Raw genomic sequence first — 18,159 nt, 5'->3', positions numbered from 1 at the left:
TACCAGTTTAGTTGCAGTCTCTGCACTCTCTCCAGCTCATTAATATCCTTCTTAAGGACTGGAGCCCAAAACTGCACTGCATACTCAAGGTGAGGCCTTACCCATGTTTAAAGTTAACTGACCTGTACAAACAAAATTGTCTTTTATTACACAGCCCTAAGGCTAATGCCACAGGTAGCGTATTCACCACTACACTTAAAAATCCTCCTACCTGTGCAGGTACATGTAGCCAATATCCGCCAAAAAACTTGAGACTTTGCCTTTTCGGTGGATACCAGCTACAGATGCCTGCACCCAAGTGTATTCAGTGCTTTCAGGGGCAGGCGGTGGGGCGTATTCCCAGCAAGGATTTTCAGCTTGCTAAGAATATACTACATGTGGCATTAGCCTTAGGGCAAAGGCACAGCCCTTGCCCTAAAAGTGAATTTCATTCCCTTCCTCACCTACTTGCATTTAGCAGTATGTGAATTTTTGGGATAGAAGTACATATTGAGCAATACTGTAGGCTACTGCCAGACATGGGTGTTTTTTTGTCAATGTGTAAACACAGGCTTAGAGACAGCATTTTTTCTCCAATCCGCTCCATCATATTACTATACTAACAGGCACAGAGTCAGCTTGTGTGTGGACACACACAGCAGATTTTGCAGCAAAGTAGCATTATCTTGTATTTCCAATGCTAAATTATGTTCTATTCCTTTAGCTTTTAGGGTGAAGACACACGGAGCTACAAGTAGCAGCTAGTAGTCACGCCTACTAAAACAGACAATGCTGATCATTTACTTATAATTGTCTCTACATGTGGTTTAGCAGAGGCAATTTTCAGTATTGTCTATAGCAAGCTATTTTCTGATGTTAAATAGCCGTGAAAAAGTAGCTCAGTGTGTCTTCACCCATAAGCTCTTGCATGTAGGGCCCTCTGATCCAATTTTTACTGTGTAACCCTTGTTTTTTGAATTATTATGTCAATTAATATAAAGTACTGCATAAATTGCTGAAGCTATATAAATAAATGATGGTCACTTTTTGCTGATCTCTTACTTTGTTTCTGTTGTAAGAAGTACATCCTTGGGTGAGGGCACACAGAGTTTTTAGGCAGGTGGAGACAAGCAGATACACTCTCTCCTACGGCTCTGTGTCTCTGCACTGACAAGTACAGCGTTGGCCTGAGTGCAGGTACACTTTTGACTGATCTCTGCACAGTGTAGCTGCACTCAGGAGGGACCTGTACTTGTCAGTGCTGATACATGGAACTGCAGGAGAGTGTGGATTGGCTTCTCTGCGCCTGCCTACAAAACGCAGACAGCGGAGCCAACATTCAATGCCCATGCCCATATGCTTTAAATTAGGGAGTGGTAAGCCGTTCAGTGCAGATTGTATTTAAAATGTTAATATTATTACACATTATTTTATTGTCTTCACTGGTGTGTTCCAGTTTTTCTAGGATAATTGACTACAAAAATACAGTAAAAAAAAAATTGCTGTACAAGTTGCATTTTACTTTCTCCCACTCCCTACTGTGAAACTTAACGGTGTAATTATATGCATAAATTTTCGTTTTGTGAGCTAAATAAGAATAAAATGTATTTATACGTAATAAATATATCTGTGGTAATTTACAAAGCTTCTCTGTTATCTGTTATGTAGCCAAAGCCTTTAGCAGCCTACACCATGGCTACAGAGCAGAATATACATTCATTTTTATTTAATATTATTTATATAGTACAATATATCTGCACATCTGTAATTCAGCTCATGAACCATACTCTGCAAGCCAGAGGTGCTACTTGCTGATCCACCTTCCTATTTCTCTAACATTTGATAGCATTTCTGAAGCAATGTGCTAAAATTTGATGTGTGTGTATGTGTGTATATATATATATATATATATATATATATATATATATATATACATATATGTGTATATATATATAATATTTAATTTTATTTATTACAATAACAATTACAATTTCTTTTAGATACTTCATTATTACAACATGCCTACTTGCATTGTCAATGGCTGTCATCACAGCTGTAAGAAGAAGAAGTCATTTCCAAATGTTGTACTGCATGTTTTTCCTGGAAATATAGATACCATAAACAAATGGTTGCAAAACATTCCACAAGATTTTGGAGATATCGATGAAATGGCGCAAAAAATACTTCTTCGAAAGAAAACAGATGCAGATCGTATATGCTCGGATCATTTTGCACCAGATTGTTATGTTTACCAAGGAACAAAAAGAGTACTAAAGTTGGATGCTGTTCCTACCATATTTCCTAAGAAGACTTTGTCCACAAGTACCCCATGTCGAAGATCAGCAAGACAATTGAAACAACAGAATACCACAGTTACAGAGAGTGTTACAGAGGGAGGAGAATCAGATATGTCATTAGAAAAAAGTAACCAGGAATCCACTAAAGTTTCATCAGCCATGACATCATTTGCCAGGGTATCAGAGCTTCAAGGTACAGGTATTTTAGCATTTTTCTGATCTTTTAACTGGGTAAACTGTTAGGGTAAAAACAAAACTGGGTAAATAAGCTCTGGGGGAAAAAAATCTATATTGTTACCAAAAAATGTAACCTAGAAAGGTTGGAGTTAATTGATTTCTAATATAATAGCCAGAACACAACTTTGACTTAAAGGAAAAATGGGGGGGCACAAGGGACATAACTGTCTAGTTAGATCCTAAGCACGCAGGTCATATGTCTCATGTGCCCCCCCTTTAAGTTGGCAATTAGCTAACACGTTAGAGAGATATAAAGGAGAAAGTTGTATTATGGCTATTATGTTCAACATCATTTTGATGACATTTTTAGCTAACTATATTAAAAAACATTTCTTATTTTGCACAGTCATTTAAAGTGTTAACTGAACATTTCCATTTAAAAATTATATAATATATATTATATGTCCCTGAAGAAAGTTCCAGTGGGAAATTTTTTTTTTTTTTTTTTTTTTTTTTTTTTTTAAACAGAGACAGAAACAAGCTCACAAAGAACTTCATTTTCAATACAAGTATCAAATTCTGGATTGCAAACTTCTTCAAGTAGCCAGTCAAGGCCCACAGATATAACCAGGAATCCTCTACATGTTGACACTGGAATGAATACAGACTGTTGGGTCAACTGTCATAATCAAGGTACAATGACAAATCCCAAATTTGGAACAAGAAGTATAAAAATTCAGTCAAACGTCATAACAAGTAACAAGTTTATACAATGTGAACGAATTACTACTAGCAAACAATCATCTGTTTTACCATCATCTTCTCATGACTTTGTGATGCACTTGACACCTATCACAATTTTACCTCCAGAACAAAGCATTGCTTTATTATTCCCCACTACTATTTCTGAAAAACCAGGACATTCGCTACAATTGTATGAGAGACAATCTCTAGATTTTGCAACTAATTCCATCGCAAGAGACTGGTGTGGATCCTGTTCAAGAAGATTTGGATGGATCATACAACCCATCAAATCAGAATTTAGTAGAGCTAAAAATGGAGGCAGAAGTAGATGATTCCTCAGTGGATTCTAAATGTAACATTTCATCACATACCCAAGACGCAATTTCTGAAAACAAATATTTAGTTTTTGAATCATGTCTGGATACACTTTTGATGGGATCTCGATGTTTAGGTGCGAAAACCTGTCCAGCTGCAATAAGGAAACTGAAAAAGAGAACTATTGGATCTTTTCTTAGCGTTGATGCTGAATGTCTAAATGGACATAGGTTCCACTTGTGGGATAGTCAGCCTAAGAAAGGAGGAATGCCACTTGGGAATATTTTGACGTCGGCTGCAATTTTACTTAGTGGCTCAAATTATCACAAAGTCAGCTACATGAACAAAATACTTGGTCTGAAACAGGTTAGTAAAACTACTCACTATCGTAATGAGAGAACCTATTTGTTTCCAACAATTGACTACCACTGGCATCAAGAACAGGAGAAGACAATTCAAGAATTAGGAAACAAGCCAGTATGTTTATCCAGTGTTAGACAAAATGACAGCCTAGGTTTCAACACTACATATTGTATATATAGTTTCATTGAGTCATCAACCAAGAAAATAGTGAGCTTCAGCATAGATCAAGTTTCTAAAAAATGTAATTCAGTGTTTCCAGAAAAAGAAACATTTAAGAAAGCTCTTAACGTAATAAAAGATAAAGGTGTCAATGTGCAGTTGATATGTACTGAACGCCATCCAGGTATAAGAAATGTTATGAAAACAAATTACAATCAGATTATGCACCAGTTTGATGTCTGGCACTTTGCAAAATTTGTTGGGAACAAAGTTGTGAATGCAAGCAAAAAAAAGGCCTGTGAGGATCTTGCACAGTGGGTTTCACCAATAAAAAATCATGTCTGTTGGGCAGCAAGAACATGTGAAGGAAATAAGGATCTACTGATGGAGAAATGGTTGTCTCTTTTATACCATGTGATCGGTGTCCATGAATGGGAAACAGGCAAACTGTACCATAAGTGTGAACATGAAGATCTGACTGATGTTGTTGAAAAAAGACATTTATGGATAAAAAAGGATTCCTTTGCCCATCGTAAGCTTGCTGAAATTATGCATAGTAGATCAGTCACTAAGGATATTCCTCATCTCTCTCAATATTGTCAAAATGGTGAAATTAATTTTTATCACAGCAACACCTTAAAATATCGTCCCAAGCAAAACCGTTTCTTCATGGGTGGTATGACGGCTCGAACACAGTTAGCAGCTATAGACCACAACCAAAACATCCAACGTCAAAGGATTCATATGGTGAAAGATAAAAGCCAAGCAGAAGGTAATCAACACCCTCATTTGGGGTACAGCAAAATCAAGAAAAACTGGGTGATAAAACCGGTATATGACATCAAACAATGTGATTTTGCTTTTGACATTTTACGAGACATTCTTAGCTATGTTTCAGGAGAAAAAGTGTTCCAATGGGAATCTAAACTGGATAAAATTCCTCCAAAACATTGCCAAGCCACTTAGCACTATTAGTACATAAACACCTGTCAAGATTTCCTAAATGACTTTGCGTTTATTAGTCTTATTGTTTATTACCTTTCAAACTGACATACAATAACTGCAATACGTCTGTGGTTAAGGATGATAGCACCATTCTCAAGAGGCCAGAGAATAAAACTAGGGTTAAGTGAATAACTGTAAAAGTAAATTGGCAGATTTCAAACATTTTAATCAGCTAGCTATATATTAGTTGACCACTGGTCTAAGGGTCCTCACTGTTCTTAATAAAGCATAATATTAAACATCTTTTGGGTGAGTGTATAATTCCAAGGACAACTTTTTCAAATTGTTGGTTTCTAAGAGATTGGGCTGTGAAACAAATATACTCTCTCCTAATTTTGCCAAACTTTAATTATTGAGTTTTCCAAGCAGCTGAAAGGGTTTATTTTGTGACATTAAAAATATATATAATGAGACGGAGAGTGTTTTTGGGTATACCATCTATGGGCTTATTTAAAGTGCTTCCCAAAGGTTTTTCACCAATGTTATTCCAAATATACTTTCAATCATTAAATAAACTTGACACCATAGGCATCTAACTTTGGGGCATTTCCACCATATGTGCCATTACAACTTGCTCGTAAATTGTCGCAACTTTTTCATAGCCATTACGACTTGCTCGTATATTGTCGCAACTTTTTCGTATTGAGCACTCGTAAACGGCGGGCAAACCTTTGCGACTTTGCATGATTTTGGAAGCCTCCCATAGGACTCAATGGCACTCTGCAGCTCCAACCTGGCCCAAGGAAAGTCTCCCATAGGGCTCAATGGCACTCTGCAGCTCCAACCCGGCCCAAGGAAAGTCTCCCATAGGACTCAATGGCACTCTGCAGCTCCAACCTGGCCCAAGGAAAGTCATGATACTGAAGCTTGAATGATTCCGAAACTTTCGTACTCAGCACGACGGCTACAAAAAAGTCGCTACAATTTACGAGCAAGTAGTAATGGCTACAAAAAAGTCGCTACAATTTACGAGCAAGTAGTAATGGCTACGAAAAAGTTGCGACAATTTACGAACAAGTCGTAATGGATACAAAAAAGTCGCGACAATTTACGAGCAAGTCGTAATGGCTACGAAAAAGTCGCGACAATTTACGAAAAAATCGCAAAATACCGATCATTACGAAAAAAAACGCATTCGGGTGCTTTTCGGATGTTCGTGGATTAGTAAATGTGCCCCTTGGAGTACAATTTAGATGAAAATATCCAGTTAGGTGTTGGGAGGTTTCCTCATTACCTGTGGATCAAAAAAAGTAAGACTGTTTAAGGTTGGGAAAGAGCAATTGTTGAATGTTGAATTGTTGAATGATCACCATGGAATGGTCTGACCATGAGGTATACTTCTACACTTCCTGTTACAGTTAGAGCTGCATTGGTCATGTGATCTCTGATGGATGTATAAGGGCAATATTTACTGATATACATATTCCAGTTTGGCGAGATTCTTTAGTAGGTCACTTAACATAATATAAACTATCTGTTGGTTAGGTATTCATTCTGGGGGTATAGTTTTCATAAGATTACAAAGGTTAACATTTTTGTGTATTGATTCAAAGCGCAACAGTTTTAGCAAACTAAGGGGGGACATTTACTAATCCACGAACGCTACGAGCATATTTTCGGTGATTTTTTCGTATTTTTCGAGACTTTTTCGTACTTTGCGAAAAAATTTGTGTGACAAAATTGTAGTGTCGCGCCGAGTACGAAAGTTTCGGACTCATTCAAGCTTCGGTATCGTGACTTTCCTTGGGCCAGGTTGGAGCTGCCATTGAGTCCTATGGGAGGCTTTCAAAATCATGCACTGAAGGATCAAAGTCGGAAAGGTTTTCCTGCATTTTACGATCGTTCGGTACGAAAATTTTGTGACTTTCGGATCGCCAATATGATATTATTGTGACTAATACGATTTTTTCGTAAGTGCATTTGTGATATTTGCGATCTTAAGACACTATCGTATCCAATCCAAATCCTATTTGGGATTCGAACTTGTGTTTTTATGAATGTGCCCCTAAGTGTACTGTAGTTTGGCCAAGACTGTTTGCAGGTTCTAAAAGGTTTTAGTGCAGTGAGAAGCTTGTTTAAAGGAGAAGAAAAGGTACAGTCACCGGGGGGTACCAAAATGTTAGGCACCCCCCTAGTGATTGTAATCTCTTACCTTACTGTATATGCTGGGCTGGTGCTCCTGTTAGGAGAAAACTGCACCGGCCCAGGGTAGCTGTGAGAGAGCCATCCTCTTCCTCCCTCTGTGTTTGCACCCCTTGCACATGCACAGTTGAATGAAAAGTCAAACTTTAACAAAAAATCAACCTTTTTCACTCTACTGCGTATGTGCTGGCCCTGAAATTCCGAAGAAAGACGAGAGAAGGAAGAGGATCACTCTCTCACAACTACCCTGGGCTGGTGCAGTGTTCTCCCAACAGGGGCACCAGCCCGGGGTATAAGGTACGTGATTACAGTCACTGGGGGGTGCCTAACATTTTGGCATCCACCATTGATTTTACCTTTTCCTTCTCCTTTAAAAATGTTTAATTGATTACAATTATTAGATATCTTTTCCTCCTAAAACTAGGCATGAAAATTGGATTCAAAAGGTAGTGACAGGGATTGCTGGGTAATTATAGATCCTTTTAATTTCTTTTTCCTAATCAGTCAAACATTGCCAAAACATTGTCATTTTATTTACTCTTTCCTGCACCTTCCCAAACACAACATATAGATGGAATGATTAACCCAACGCTCTATTTCTTTTAATTATCAATCTGAATTTGAATGATAAATGTATCAAATGCTTGTTAATCTGTTTTACACTGTACAGGTATAGGGCCCGTTATCCAGAATGCTCGGGACCAAGGGTATTCCGGATAAGGAGTCTTTCCGTAATTTGGATCTCCATACCTTAAGTCTACTAAAGAATCAATAAAACATTAATTAAACCCTATGGGATTGTTTTGCATCCAATAAGGATTATTTATATCTTAGTTGGGGTCCTGTTTTATTACTACAGAGAAAAAGGAAATCAGTTTTAAAATTCTGAATTATTGATTAAAATGGTGTCTATGGGCATTACGTAATTCGGAGCTTTCTGGATAACGGGTTTCCGGATAAGGGATCCCATACCTGTACTTACAAATGACACTAGGCTTCTAGGAACACCGACAAAGCCAAGCATATACAGCACAGAAGCATCTAATAGTGCATGACAGGAATTAATAACAAGGCATACACCCCAATAAGTAAGGGAAAGGGTAAAAAATTGGTGGCATCCAAATATTACTGCACAAAATAGCAGATATGCACACAGCATAGCGGCAAACAATGTTCGCTTTTTGAGTACTTCTATTTTACAGATTTATATATTATAATAATATTTTTACTTTGTTACCATAACAGACAAGGATAGTAGCATTAACTGCATGGCCAGCTGTGATCTTACCTCCCCAAAGTGTTTGTCTTTTATGGTAGCATTGCTAAAAATCATTTTGCCCCATTACTTTTGGGGAATGCCCTTCACAAGTGCATTTACTCATCAACTAACCAGTAATTAGTTTCAAAAAGATCAGTGTGATACCATTTAGAGAATAAAAAGAAGAATCTGAATGGTTCATGTAAGCAACTGCTCTGTTGTAGTTTAGTATCTTAGTATATCAGCCCAGAATATGTTTTGTACATCCAGCAACTGTATTAAATTCAAACACTGAATAGTGATTGCTGCATTACATTAATTTAGGAAATGCGCATTTTAGCCTTCATAATATCCCAGCCAGTATCTTGAAGATTTCTAATGATTTTTTTCTGGTACGGAGATCAAAGTTTGTTGATATTTTTTTCTTCAAATTCTTTGCCATCCTCTGTCCAACTGTTTTCCAATATTAGTCTAAGGAAAAATATATTTTTAAATGCGGATCTGGTATATTTGAAAAATGTAGGGACCCATAGGATTAAAGCTCCCTGTGGTCTTAGCACTACACTTCCTTATCTGTTGTTACTAAGCAGAATGTTATGTTTCAACTTTAGCTATTCATTTATTGGCCCTTAGCTGGGTTGACCACTTCCTGCTAACTTCAATATAGTGTTATGCAGGGCGTGGGCACTTTCTCTTTGGCATTCCTATCATCAACAGAAGGTTGTGCACATTGAGCCTGTGCCCTAGAGGAAGCCAATCCATCTAGAGATTCTAAGTCGGGGATCAGGGACCCCGTGAGTGAGGTGAAGTAATCTGCAGGTTGGACTCTGTCATAGCATGCTCTAGGAGTGTGACTTAGTTCAGGGCTATTTAACAAGAGCAGCCGTGTGCTCCAACAAGGGAGAATTTACAGGGTTTAGTACACCCAAGGCTCTGCTGCCTTATTGTAGGGACCACAATTTCAGACATAGAATTCAGGCTGTCTTTAACCCCTGAACCAGTGTTGGCTGTACAGATCCAGTCCAGTAAAGGTAGACACCCTTGGGACTCCTGGCTATTATCCCACATCTATCTCCACCGTGGTGCTACACTGTTCTGCTACTTTGCAACTGCATCTGACATTTGTGCTATTGTACCTCAGTGCTGTGAGTATTAACTCTGCATATGCTGCGTACCATTAATAAATCAAGTTCTAGTTCAATACAAAAGAACCTCTGGTGTCCATAATTACATATAAATAAAATCTGTGGCAGTGAATAAAATCTCACAAGTGCATACCTTCCATTTTGTGAAGGCCCCGCCTGCGTGTTGGAGTCACGTGTGCCCGTGCTCATACCTACTTGCCAGAATTGGCAAATACTGGCCAAATTAGGGTTACAGATATTTTTTCAATTCATTTATCTATTTCAATGGTCTTTTTTTAAATAAAAAAGGTGCTATTACTGTCTGTATTAGTAGAAACGCCCTCCTGTTTTATAAAGACACATGTATCTAGAAGGGCTCCCATGTTTTATAAAGACAAATATTTATAGAAATTTTTTTTATCATCAGTTAAAAAAATAAATAAATATGATATTAGCTATATCACTTCCCAGATACATCTATAGGGGTAATATAATATTGTTTACAGAAAAATACACATCATATAAGGAAACAGCTTAATTCCTCACAGACAATAGTTACTATCAACATAGATGTAATAACAAGAAAACATACAACACATTTACAAAAAGCTATTTTCCTTTGATTTTCACATTTTTCATAAAGGCAGTATAGTTCATTTGTTCTGTTTCTCACACAAACCACTTTGTTATGAGCCACAGGATGGCAGTATTATTCAATATATAACAATTAGTAGGGAATTAGAAGTGACCGTGGGAGATAAGCCCTGTAAGTGCCATAAAAAAGAAGCCAAATGAACAATTACATATGGACTATAAATCAAACTGCCAGCATTGCATCATTTTCATAGTAATCCACTAACACTGTTTAAATTGCTCATTCATATTTTACTGTTGTTTTGAGTCATCCCTATTTACTGTAAATGTGAGCTGTCAAGGCTGCTTTTTTCTGCAGATATCTAAAAGGAGACATGAGGATACTTCAAAATGTTTAAAAATCAAAGCTAGCCTAGCGTGTGTGTACATATCATTACAGACAGATTCCAAATCCCTGATAGGATACATTAAATTCACTTTGCTTATAACGTGTAGCAGAGATACAGTGTGAGAAGACAAAAAAAAGGTGATTTTATCTTCCCACCCCACTTTGTTCCATGAATGTGACTGATACACGTACACTATCTTATACTTTGATTAAATAACAAGCTATTTACTAATAGCCTCCCATAGGGTCCCTCTGTAAGGGCCGTGGTAGACTAGTCGCCATAAGAGATTAGTAGGAGATCGCCGGTGACAAATAAATATCAATATAGTAAAGCATCCCAGCAGCTCTAACTTCTTTCACATTTCAGTTAAGGAGACACAGAGACTTTTATTTTACATAACAAATATTTCCTTATAAAACATAATACTTGGAGTCAGGCAAAGTATTGTGTTACTTTTAGTCGTATAATTTTGCATTCCTACAAAAAGATAAATACTGGAGATACCTTTTACCATTTATTTTCTTATTGCCAGAGATTCTCCATCACAAAATATCTGGACCAGCTTTATTAAAGTGCAGTTCATCTGCCAGATGGCGAAATGCATAAATTCACTGCAAATCCATGCCTATTCAAAATTGCTTTTTTAACTTTTTGTCTTATCTTGGCATATGCATCGCAATGCAAGTACATTTCTCAACTAATCTCCTACCAAACTGTCACCAAATATGGTGCCTATTTCTAGAAAACCCTGCTTCATCTAGATAAACCATTTTCATAAAAATATACTTTTGGGTGCCATTGGGTAATCCTAAATAGAAAATTGCTATTTTAATAATTAAGGACCACCTCCTGGGATCATAGGATTCACGGTGCACACAAACAAACCAAGGCACACATACATGCTAGGCCCCATCAGCCAATTAATGGACAGAGTTCTGCCTTTTGCTTCCACACTACTTCCTGTTACAGTTAGAGCTGCATTATTTCCTGTCATGTGATCTCTGAGGGAGCACACAGCCCATCACTAAATGGTGGATCATGGGGAAGGAAATAAAAGGGCAATATTTACTGATATATATATATATATATATATATATATATATATATATATATATATTCCATTTTGGCAAGATTCTTTAATAAGTCACTTAACATAATATAAATTATCTGTTGGTTAAGTAATTATTCAGAGGGTATAGTTTTCCTTTAATAATTAATTACAGACAAATCCTAGTTATATGCCAGCCAGCGACCAGTATTACTGGTCTGCCACTTTTATCCAGACTAATAGATTATATTTAATTAGAAGTCTTTATAAATTCTTTATATTCATTATTATCCTTATAATAATGTCTAAATTAAAGCTTTTTCACAAAACCTTCACTCTTTCAGTCCCATTTTTTAAAGACATTACTAGAATAACAGTCTATCTATGATCTCATCTGGCAGACAAAAAAATCTGCAATACTGCATCATTAATGTACAGAAAACACTTGGGGGCAGATTTATTAAAGTACGAGTTCGAATCCCGAAATGGGTAAAATTCGGATTGGATACGATAATTTCTGATAATCACAAAAATGCTTACGAAAAAATCGTATAAGTCACGATAATATCGTATTGGTGATCCAAAAGTCACAACATTTTCGTATCCAAACGATCGTAAATGACGGGAAAACCTTTCTGACTTTGATCCTTCTGTGCATGATTTTGGAAGCCTCCCATAGGACTCAATGGCACTCTGCAGCTCCAACCCGGCCCAAGGAAAGTCTCCCATAGGGCTCAATGGCACTCTGCAGCTCCAACCCGGCCCAAGGAAAGTCTCCCATAGGGCTCAATGGCACTCTGCAGCTCCAACCCGGCCCAAGGAAAGTCTCCCATAGGGCTCAATGGCACTCTGCAGCTCCAACCTGGCCCAAGGAAAGTCTCCCATAGGGCTCAATGGCACTCTGCAGCTCCAACCTGGCCCAAGGAAAGTCTCCCATAGGGCTCAATGGCACTCTGCAGCTCCAACCTGGCCCAAGGAAAGCCTCCCATAGGGCTCAATGGCACTCTGCAGCTCCAACCCGGCCCAAGGAAAGTCTCCCATAGGGCTCAATGGCACTCTGCAGCTCCAACCTGGCCCAAGGAAAGTCTCCCATAGGGCTCAATGGCACTCTGCAGCTCCAACCTGGCCCAAGGAAAGTCTCCCATAGGGCTCAATGGCACTCTGCAGCTCCAACCTGGCCCAAGGAAAGTCTCCCATAGGGCTCAATGGCACTCTGCAGCTCCAACCTGGCCCAAGGAAAATCTTCCATAGGACTCAATGGCAAACTGCAGCTCCAACCTGGCCCAAGGAAAGTCACGATACTGAAGCATGAATGAATCCGAAACTTTCTTACTCGGCTCAAGAATATGATTTTGTCGCAAAGTACGAAAAATTCGTGCAAAGGTACGAAAAAGTCACGCAAAGGTACAAATAAGTTGCAGAAAATACGCTCAGTAAGAAAAAAGTCGGATTCGGAGCAATCGTACTTTAATAAATCTGTCCCTTGGTAAAATTGAGAGCTTTTTTTGATTATTTTTTCTAAAACCCTGGTTTTAGCAAACCATAATAAAAAACATTCTATGTTTATCAGTTCTGCCTATAGAGATTGCTGCATGAACGTTCTTTTATTATTGCACCCACATGTAAATGATTCTGTGAAAGGAGTTGTCAAGGCAGGCAACCTGAAAGCAGCAATGAAAGAGCTATATATAATCTCATCAGTAAACTGCATGTTCCAGAGGCTAGACAAAATGTGAAGGTAACAAGTGAATTTACAAAGGTACTTGTGTCTATACATGCTCTTCAACCTGCAAAGTGATGCTAGTGATTCTTAAAATCTGCCTTGTAACCGCTTTCCCTACTCACCTAGAATGTACAGCTGCGTAAGCATTGTATATTAGCCCCCCTTGCAGAAGCATCTCTGTTCCAAAGCAGCAATATCTGTAATTTCAGCAGAGGGCAAGGCACTCTTTTATAAATTCCACAGAAGATACTGGGCTTTGTGTGCACAAAGGTGGTCCTTAGTTGTAGATACAATATATATACCGTGTTTCCCCGAAAATAAGACACTGTCTTATATTTTTTTAAGCTCCAAAATATGCACTAGGTCTTATTTTCAGGGGATGTCTTATTTTTCCATGAAGAAGAATACAGTACACATTTATTCCATCGTTTGGGCGAGATTTATCGCCCAGCCCTAGGTGGGTGTCTTATTTTCGGGGGGGTGCCTTATTTTCATAGGGGGGTGAAAAATCGGGGGGGTGCCTTACTTTTGGAGGATGTCCTATTTTCGGGGAAACAGGGTATGTATGTGTGTGTGTGTGTGACAGTGCTCTAAAATGTGTGCAAAAAACTGTTTTATAAAACCTCTGTGTGTGACTTTTTGTACATCCTCCCTTTGTGCTTATAACTTTGTACATTTTTTCATCTGCCCATTGTTATAATTATTGTAGAGTTGTATACAACAAACAAGGGAAGTTGAGATAGGCTTGGTCTCCATGGTAACCTTGCTGTGAAGCAATGTGAGTAGAAAAATATGTAAGTTTATGTTACCATGGAAATCCATATTTATTTAGTTCACAGGAGAGCTCACCTGCCCAAGAGTCTCTTGTTTAGTGCCAAAATGTTTATAGGAATATCTGTCCAGACTTTGCTAATAAACGTGAACGAGAAACTATAATTAAACTATATTAAAAAAAGGAAGTTCTTGTGGCGTTTGAGATAAAGCAGTCGGCATGATTTAAAACCAGTAATTTTAACCTTTTTTCTGATTAGAATTGTAATATATTTATGTTATACTGTAGCAATAACCTTAGACCAGCATGCAAGCTAGCTAAACTAATGTTTGGATGTTTACCATGACATTTATATTAGGAAAACACATGTTTAGACTGAGCACATTTTATTTTAAAGGAAAAAATACTAAATAAATAATTCAGTTGCTGTTTAATAAATATATATCTGATATCAAACCAGTGTACCACAAAAACCATGTAAACATACAGCTGCTGTACCACAAAAACCATGTAAACATACAGCTGCTGTACCACAAAAACCATGTAAACATACAGCTGCTGTACCACAAAAACCATGTAAACATACAGCTGCTGTACCACAAAAACCATGTAAACATACAGCTGCTGTACCACAAAAACCATGTGAACATTAAGCTTGCTGTACCACAAAAACCATGTGAACATTAAGCTTGCTGTACCACAAAAACCATGTGAACATTAAGCTTGCTGTACCACAAAAACCATGTGAACATTAAGCTTGCTGCTTAAATTTCTTTCCCCACAAGAACTTGTAGCTTGTTTGTTGTGGGTGCAGTTGGTCCTCAATAAGCATTATGAATTTCCTATAATCCTGGCCCATGGACTCTAACACTGTTGGTCTTTTCTCTTATAAGTACATATGCCCGTTCCACTCCTATGCTTGTTCCACATGAGGCATCTTATAAATGTGGGCCCTTTAGTCACTCCTTTGTACAATATATTATGGCAAACAGCAAAACATTCTAAACACTAATTAAGTCCTTTCTTTTTTTTATAAAATGTGGGCCACATTCAAATGGAAAAAGTGTTGGGGAGCAACACAAGCATGAAAAATGTTCCTGGGGGTGCAAGTAAAAGCTATAATTGGGTATTTGGTAGCCTCTATGTGGGTTGGTAGCCTATAGAAGGCTCTGTTTGGCTTTACACTGGGTTATATACAATCAACACTTGCCTCCAAGCCAGAAATTCAAAAATGACAGACAGAAATGTCTTAGCATGCAGTTGGGACATACCAAGAAAATATAGGGAACATAAAAACTTTAGCTATTTTTAGTTTCACAGTAGAGTGTTTTTGTATACTTTATATTTTTTATGTATGTATTCATGAAGTTGTACCGACCACATCTTGGTATTCTCTCCTAAGGACTTCAGAAAATACTTCTTTTGGACACAGACATTGATTAAAGTTTTTATAACATTTGTAAATGTTAAAGAAGATGGGTGAAAGCTGACCTTTAAAATAAAATGAAGGTTTAAAACCTTTTCACAGTATCCAGAATGTCAAACCCATTTATTGTATGGATAACTGCTCTTTACAACAGCAGGACTTAGGACTGAAGAATGAAGCAGTTGCTACTGTTGATTTTGTAATGGCAGTGCCTTCCATTATTCTTCCTACTGTAATATGTTTTTTATGCTAGTTTTCCAAAACAAATGTTCACCTATTGTAAGTGACTGAATTGCGCATATGGGGGCAAGGTATGGAATTCATCTAGAAAACTGTTATTCAGAAAAGCTACAACTGCTACGAGGTGGGTTACCACCTCTCATAGACTCCATTTTAAAGAAATAATTCAGATTTTTACACATGATTTCCTTTTCCTCTGTAATAATAAAACAGTACATTGTACTTGATCCCAACTAAGACATAATTAATCCTTATTGGAGGCAAAACAATCCTATTGGGTTTATTTCAGGTTTATGATTTTTAGTGGACTTAATATATTGGAGATTCAAGAAAACCCCAGGTTCTGAGCATTCTGGATAACAGGTCTCAAATCTGTACTTGTTTTAATTAGATACTGTTTTTTCTTCCACGGTCTTTCAACAAATTCCAGTAAAACAAATCTCTTTACTTTTTCTGTACAAATATTTGCTATCTTCTGGGATCTTCATGTGTGATTTATATTGTATCTTAAAGGAGAAGGAAAGGCATATTCACACCAGCAGAAACCAACACCTGATTGCGTGCATATCTTTAGCAACCCACCACCCATCATGCTGCTGCAGGATTAATGTGTTATAATAATGTTGTGGCAGCTATATCTTAACATCAAGACTGCACTGGGCGATTAACTGACAAAATAATACATGGTAATATATCATAAGTGCAATGGAGCTATTGGGAGTAATAGGATATTCCGACTGCATTGGGTGATTAACGGCTGAAATATAACCAGGCAATATATCATATGAGCATTGGAATTAATGCAAGGAGTAAAAGTTTTGATATACAAGTAATTTTTAAAGTACATTTTACGTCTACAAAGACTCTAGACTCTAGCAGTTATATTTGCAAACAAGTAACTGTGTGAATCTAACACTTCTCTTTGGCCTTCAGGAAACTGAATATTGTTTTCCCAGCCATGTTTTATTTAATGGTGCATAATTTAATTAACTAATGATCAATACCTGTTAGATATTTAAACCTCATGACAAGTTAGGTGCATTGGTAATACCAGATGAGGAACATAATGAGGCCCATTTATCAACATTTGGATTTTCATGGTTTTATAGTTTTTTTTAAACCACTACTAAACTAATTTCCATGAATGTCAGTCATTTATCAAAAGATGATAATGAAAAACGCATTAACAAAAAAAAAAAGTGTCCAAAAAACCCTGAAATCCTCTTAAAACACAAAACAAAGAAAGGTCTTCCAATTGTAAAAGGGACATTTGCCATTGATTTTTCCAGGTTTTAGATGGTGTATTTTTCCATTCGGATTTGTTGTGGTTTTGTCGCATAATAAATTGTGACAAAATCGGGTTTTAGGGTCAAAAAACCTAAAGCTAAAAAATTGAGCTTGAGTAAATGGTCCTCTATATGTCTGAGAGACATGTCTGCCGTAAAGTGGCAGAGTTAAGCACTCAAGACGAACTGCAAAAAAAATCACGTTTTCATCAATAAATATAAATTCATAGAACTTGAAAAGGAACAGTAACACCCAAAAATTAAAGTAATTAAAATATAATTTACTGTTGTTGTGCTGGTCTATATAGGCAAAGAGAAATTTTTTTTTCCCAATTATTCTGCAATTATGCACAGAGATACTTTGGGACATTTCTGCTGTGGATCCAACAGAAGTCAGAGTTCAGCATTATTCAAACATTTATCTACTTTGAAAAATGTGTGGATTAGTTAGAATGAAATCAGCAGCTCTGGGTTGCACCCTAAATCCCTATAAAATAACAAAATGATTCATAAAAAAATCAGTAGTGAGCTGTAATGTATAGTTCTGCTCTGTTCTGCTCTCTATACATGTTTCCCCGATGTGATAAACCCCGCCACACTCCAATAAATGAGATGGGGAGGATTATTTTCAAATATTTGAATTTGTGAGTTTTGTTTCTACTTCGTATAAAAACACAATTAAAAAAAAAATATTTAAATGTTTGCTAATTTATTAAAAAAGTTAAATATAAATACTCAATTTAATAAAATTGTGGAAAAAAAACTTGAATACCTCAAATTTGTGAGTTTACAAGCTCAAAAAAAGCTTGAATAGATACAGTAGGTTACCTTTTGCCTAGGCCAACTCCCATTGGCTTTTACATTGCCTTGCAAGCTTCAGATGCTGAAGTTCAACATTCAAGTTTTTCAAGTATTTTTTAGGGTAATAAGTGCTTGATTTGAAGATATATTTTTGTGAGTTTTAGAGCAAAAAAAATTAAAATACGAATTTTAATAAAACTGTCCCTGAGAGTAGAAATCTTGTATGTTCCTGATTTCAGGATGAGGTAAAACTGGAAACATAGATGGAAACAAAAGACGTGCGATAAGTAAAGGAATGATACTGCAATAAAAAAAAT

General features: G+C 37.0%; 1 protein-coding gene across 6 annotated transcripts in view; it reads left to right on the top strand.

Annotated features, from left to right (window-relative positions):
* Positions 1-18,159, top strand: part of LOC100145473 (uncharacterized) — a 132,179-nt gene that overhangs the window by 50,230 nt on the left and 63,790 nt on the right. For 2 of the 6 annotated variants that reach the window (XM_031895650.1, XM_031895646.1), the window contains 2 exons: positions 1,980-2,469; positions 2,982-5,282. In XM_031895650.1, the coding sequence (XP_031751510.1) occupies positions 1,980-2,469; positions 2,982-3,529 (1,038 nt within the window). In that variant the 3' untranslated portion in view covers positions 3,530-5,282. 6 annotated transcript variants of the gene reach the window in all.

This window comes from Xenopus tropicalis, chromosome 1, assembly GCF_000004195.4.
Source record: "Xenopus tropicalis strain Nigerian chromosome 1, UCB_Xtro_10.0, whole genome shotgun sequence".
In the NCBI taxonomy this organism is placed as follows: Eukaryota; Metazoa; Chordata; class Amphibia; order Anura; family Pipidae; genus Xenopus; species Xenopus tropicalis.
The sequence above is the reverse complement of the archived record's forward strand: the minus strand, read 5'-3'. Positions and strand labels throughout refer to the sequence as shown.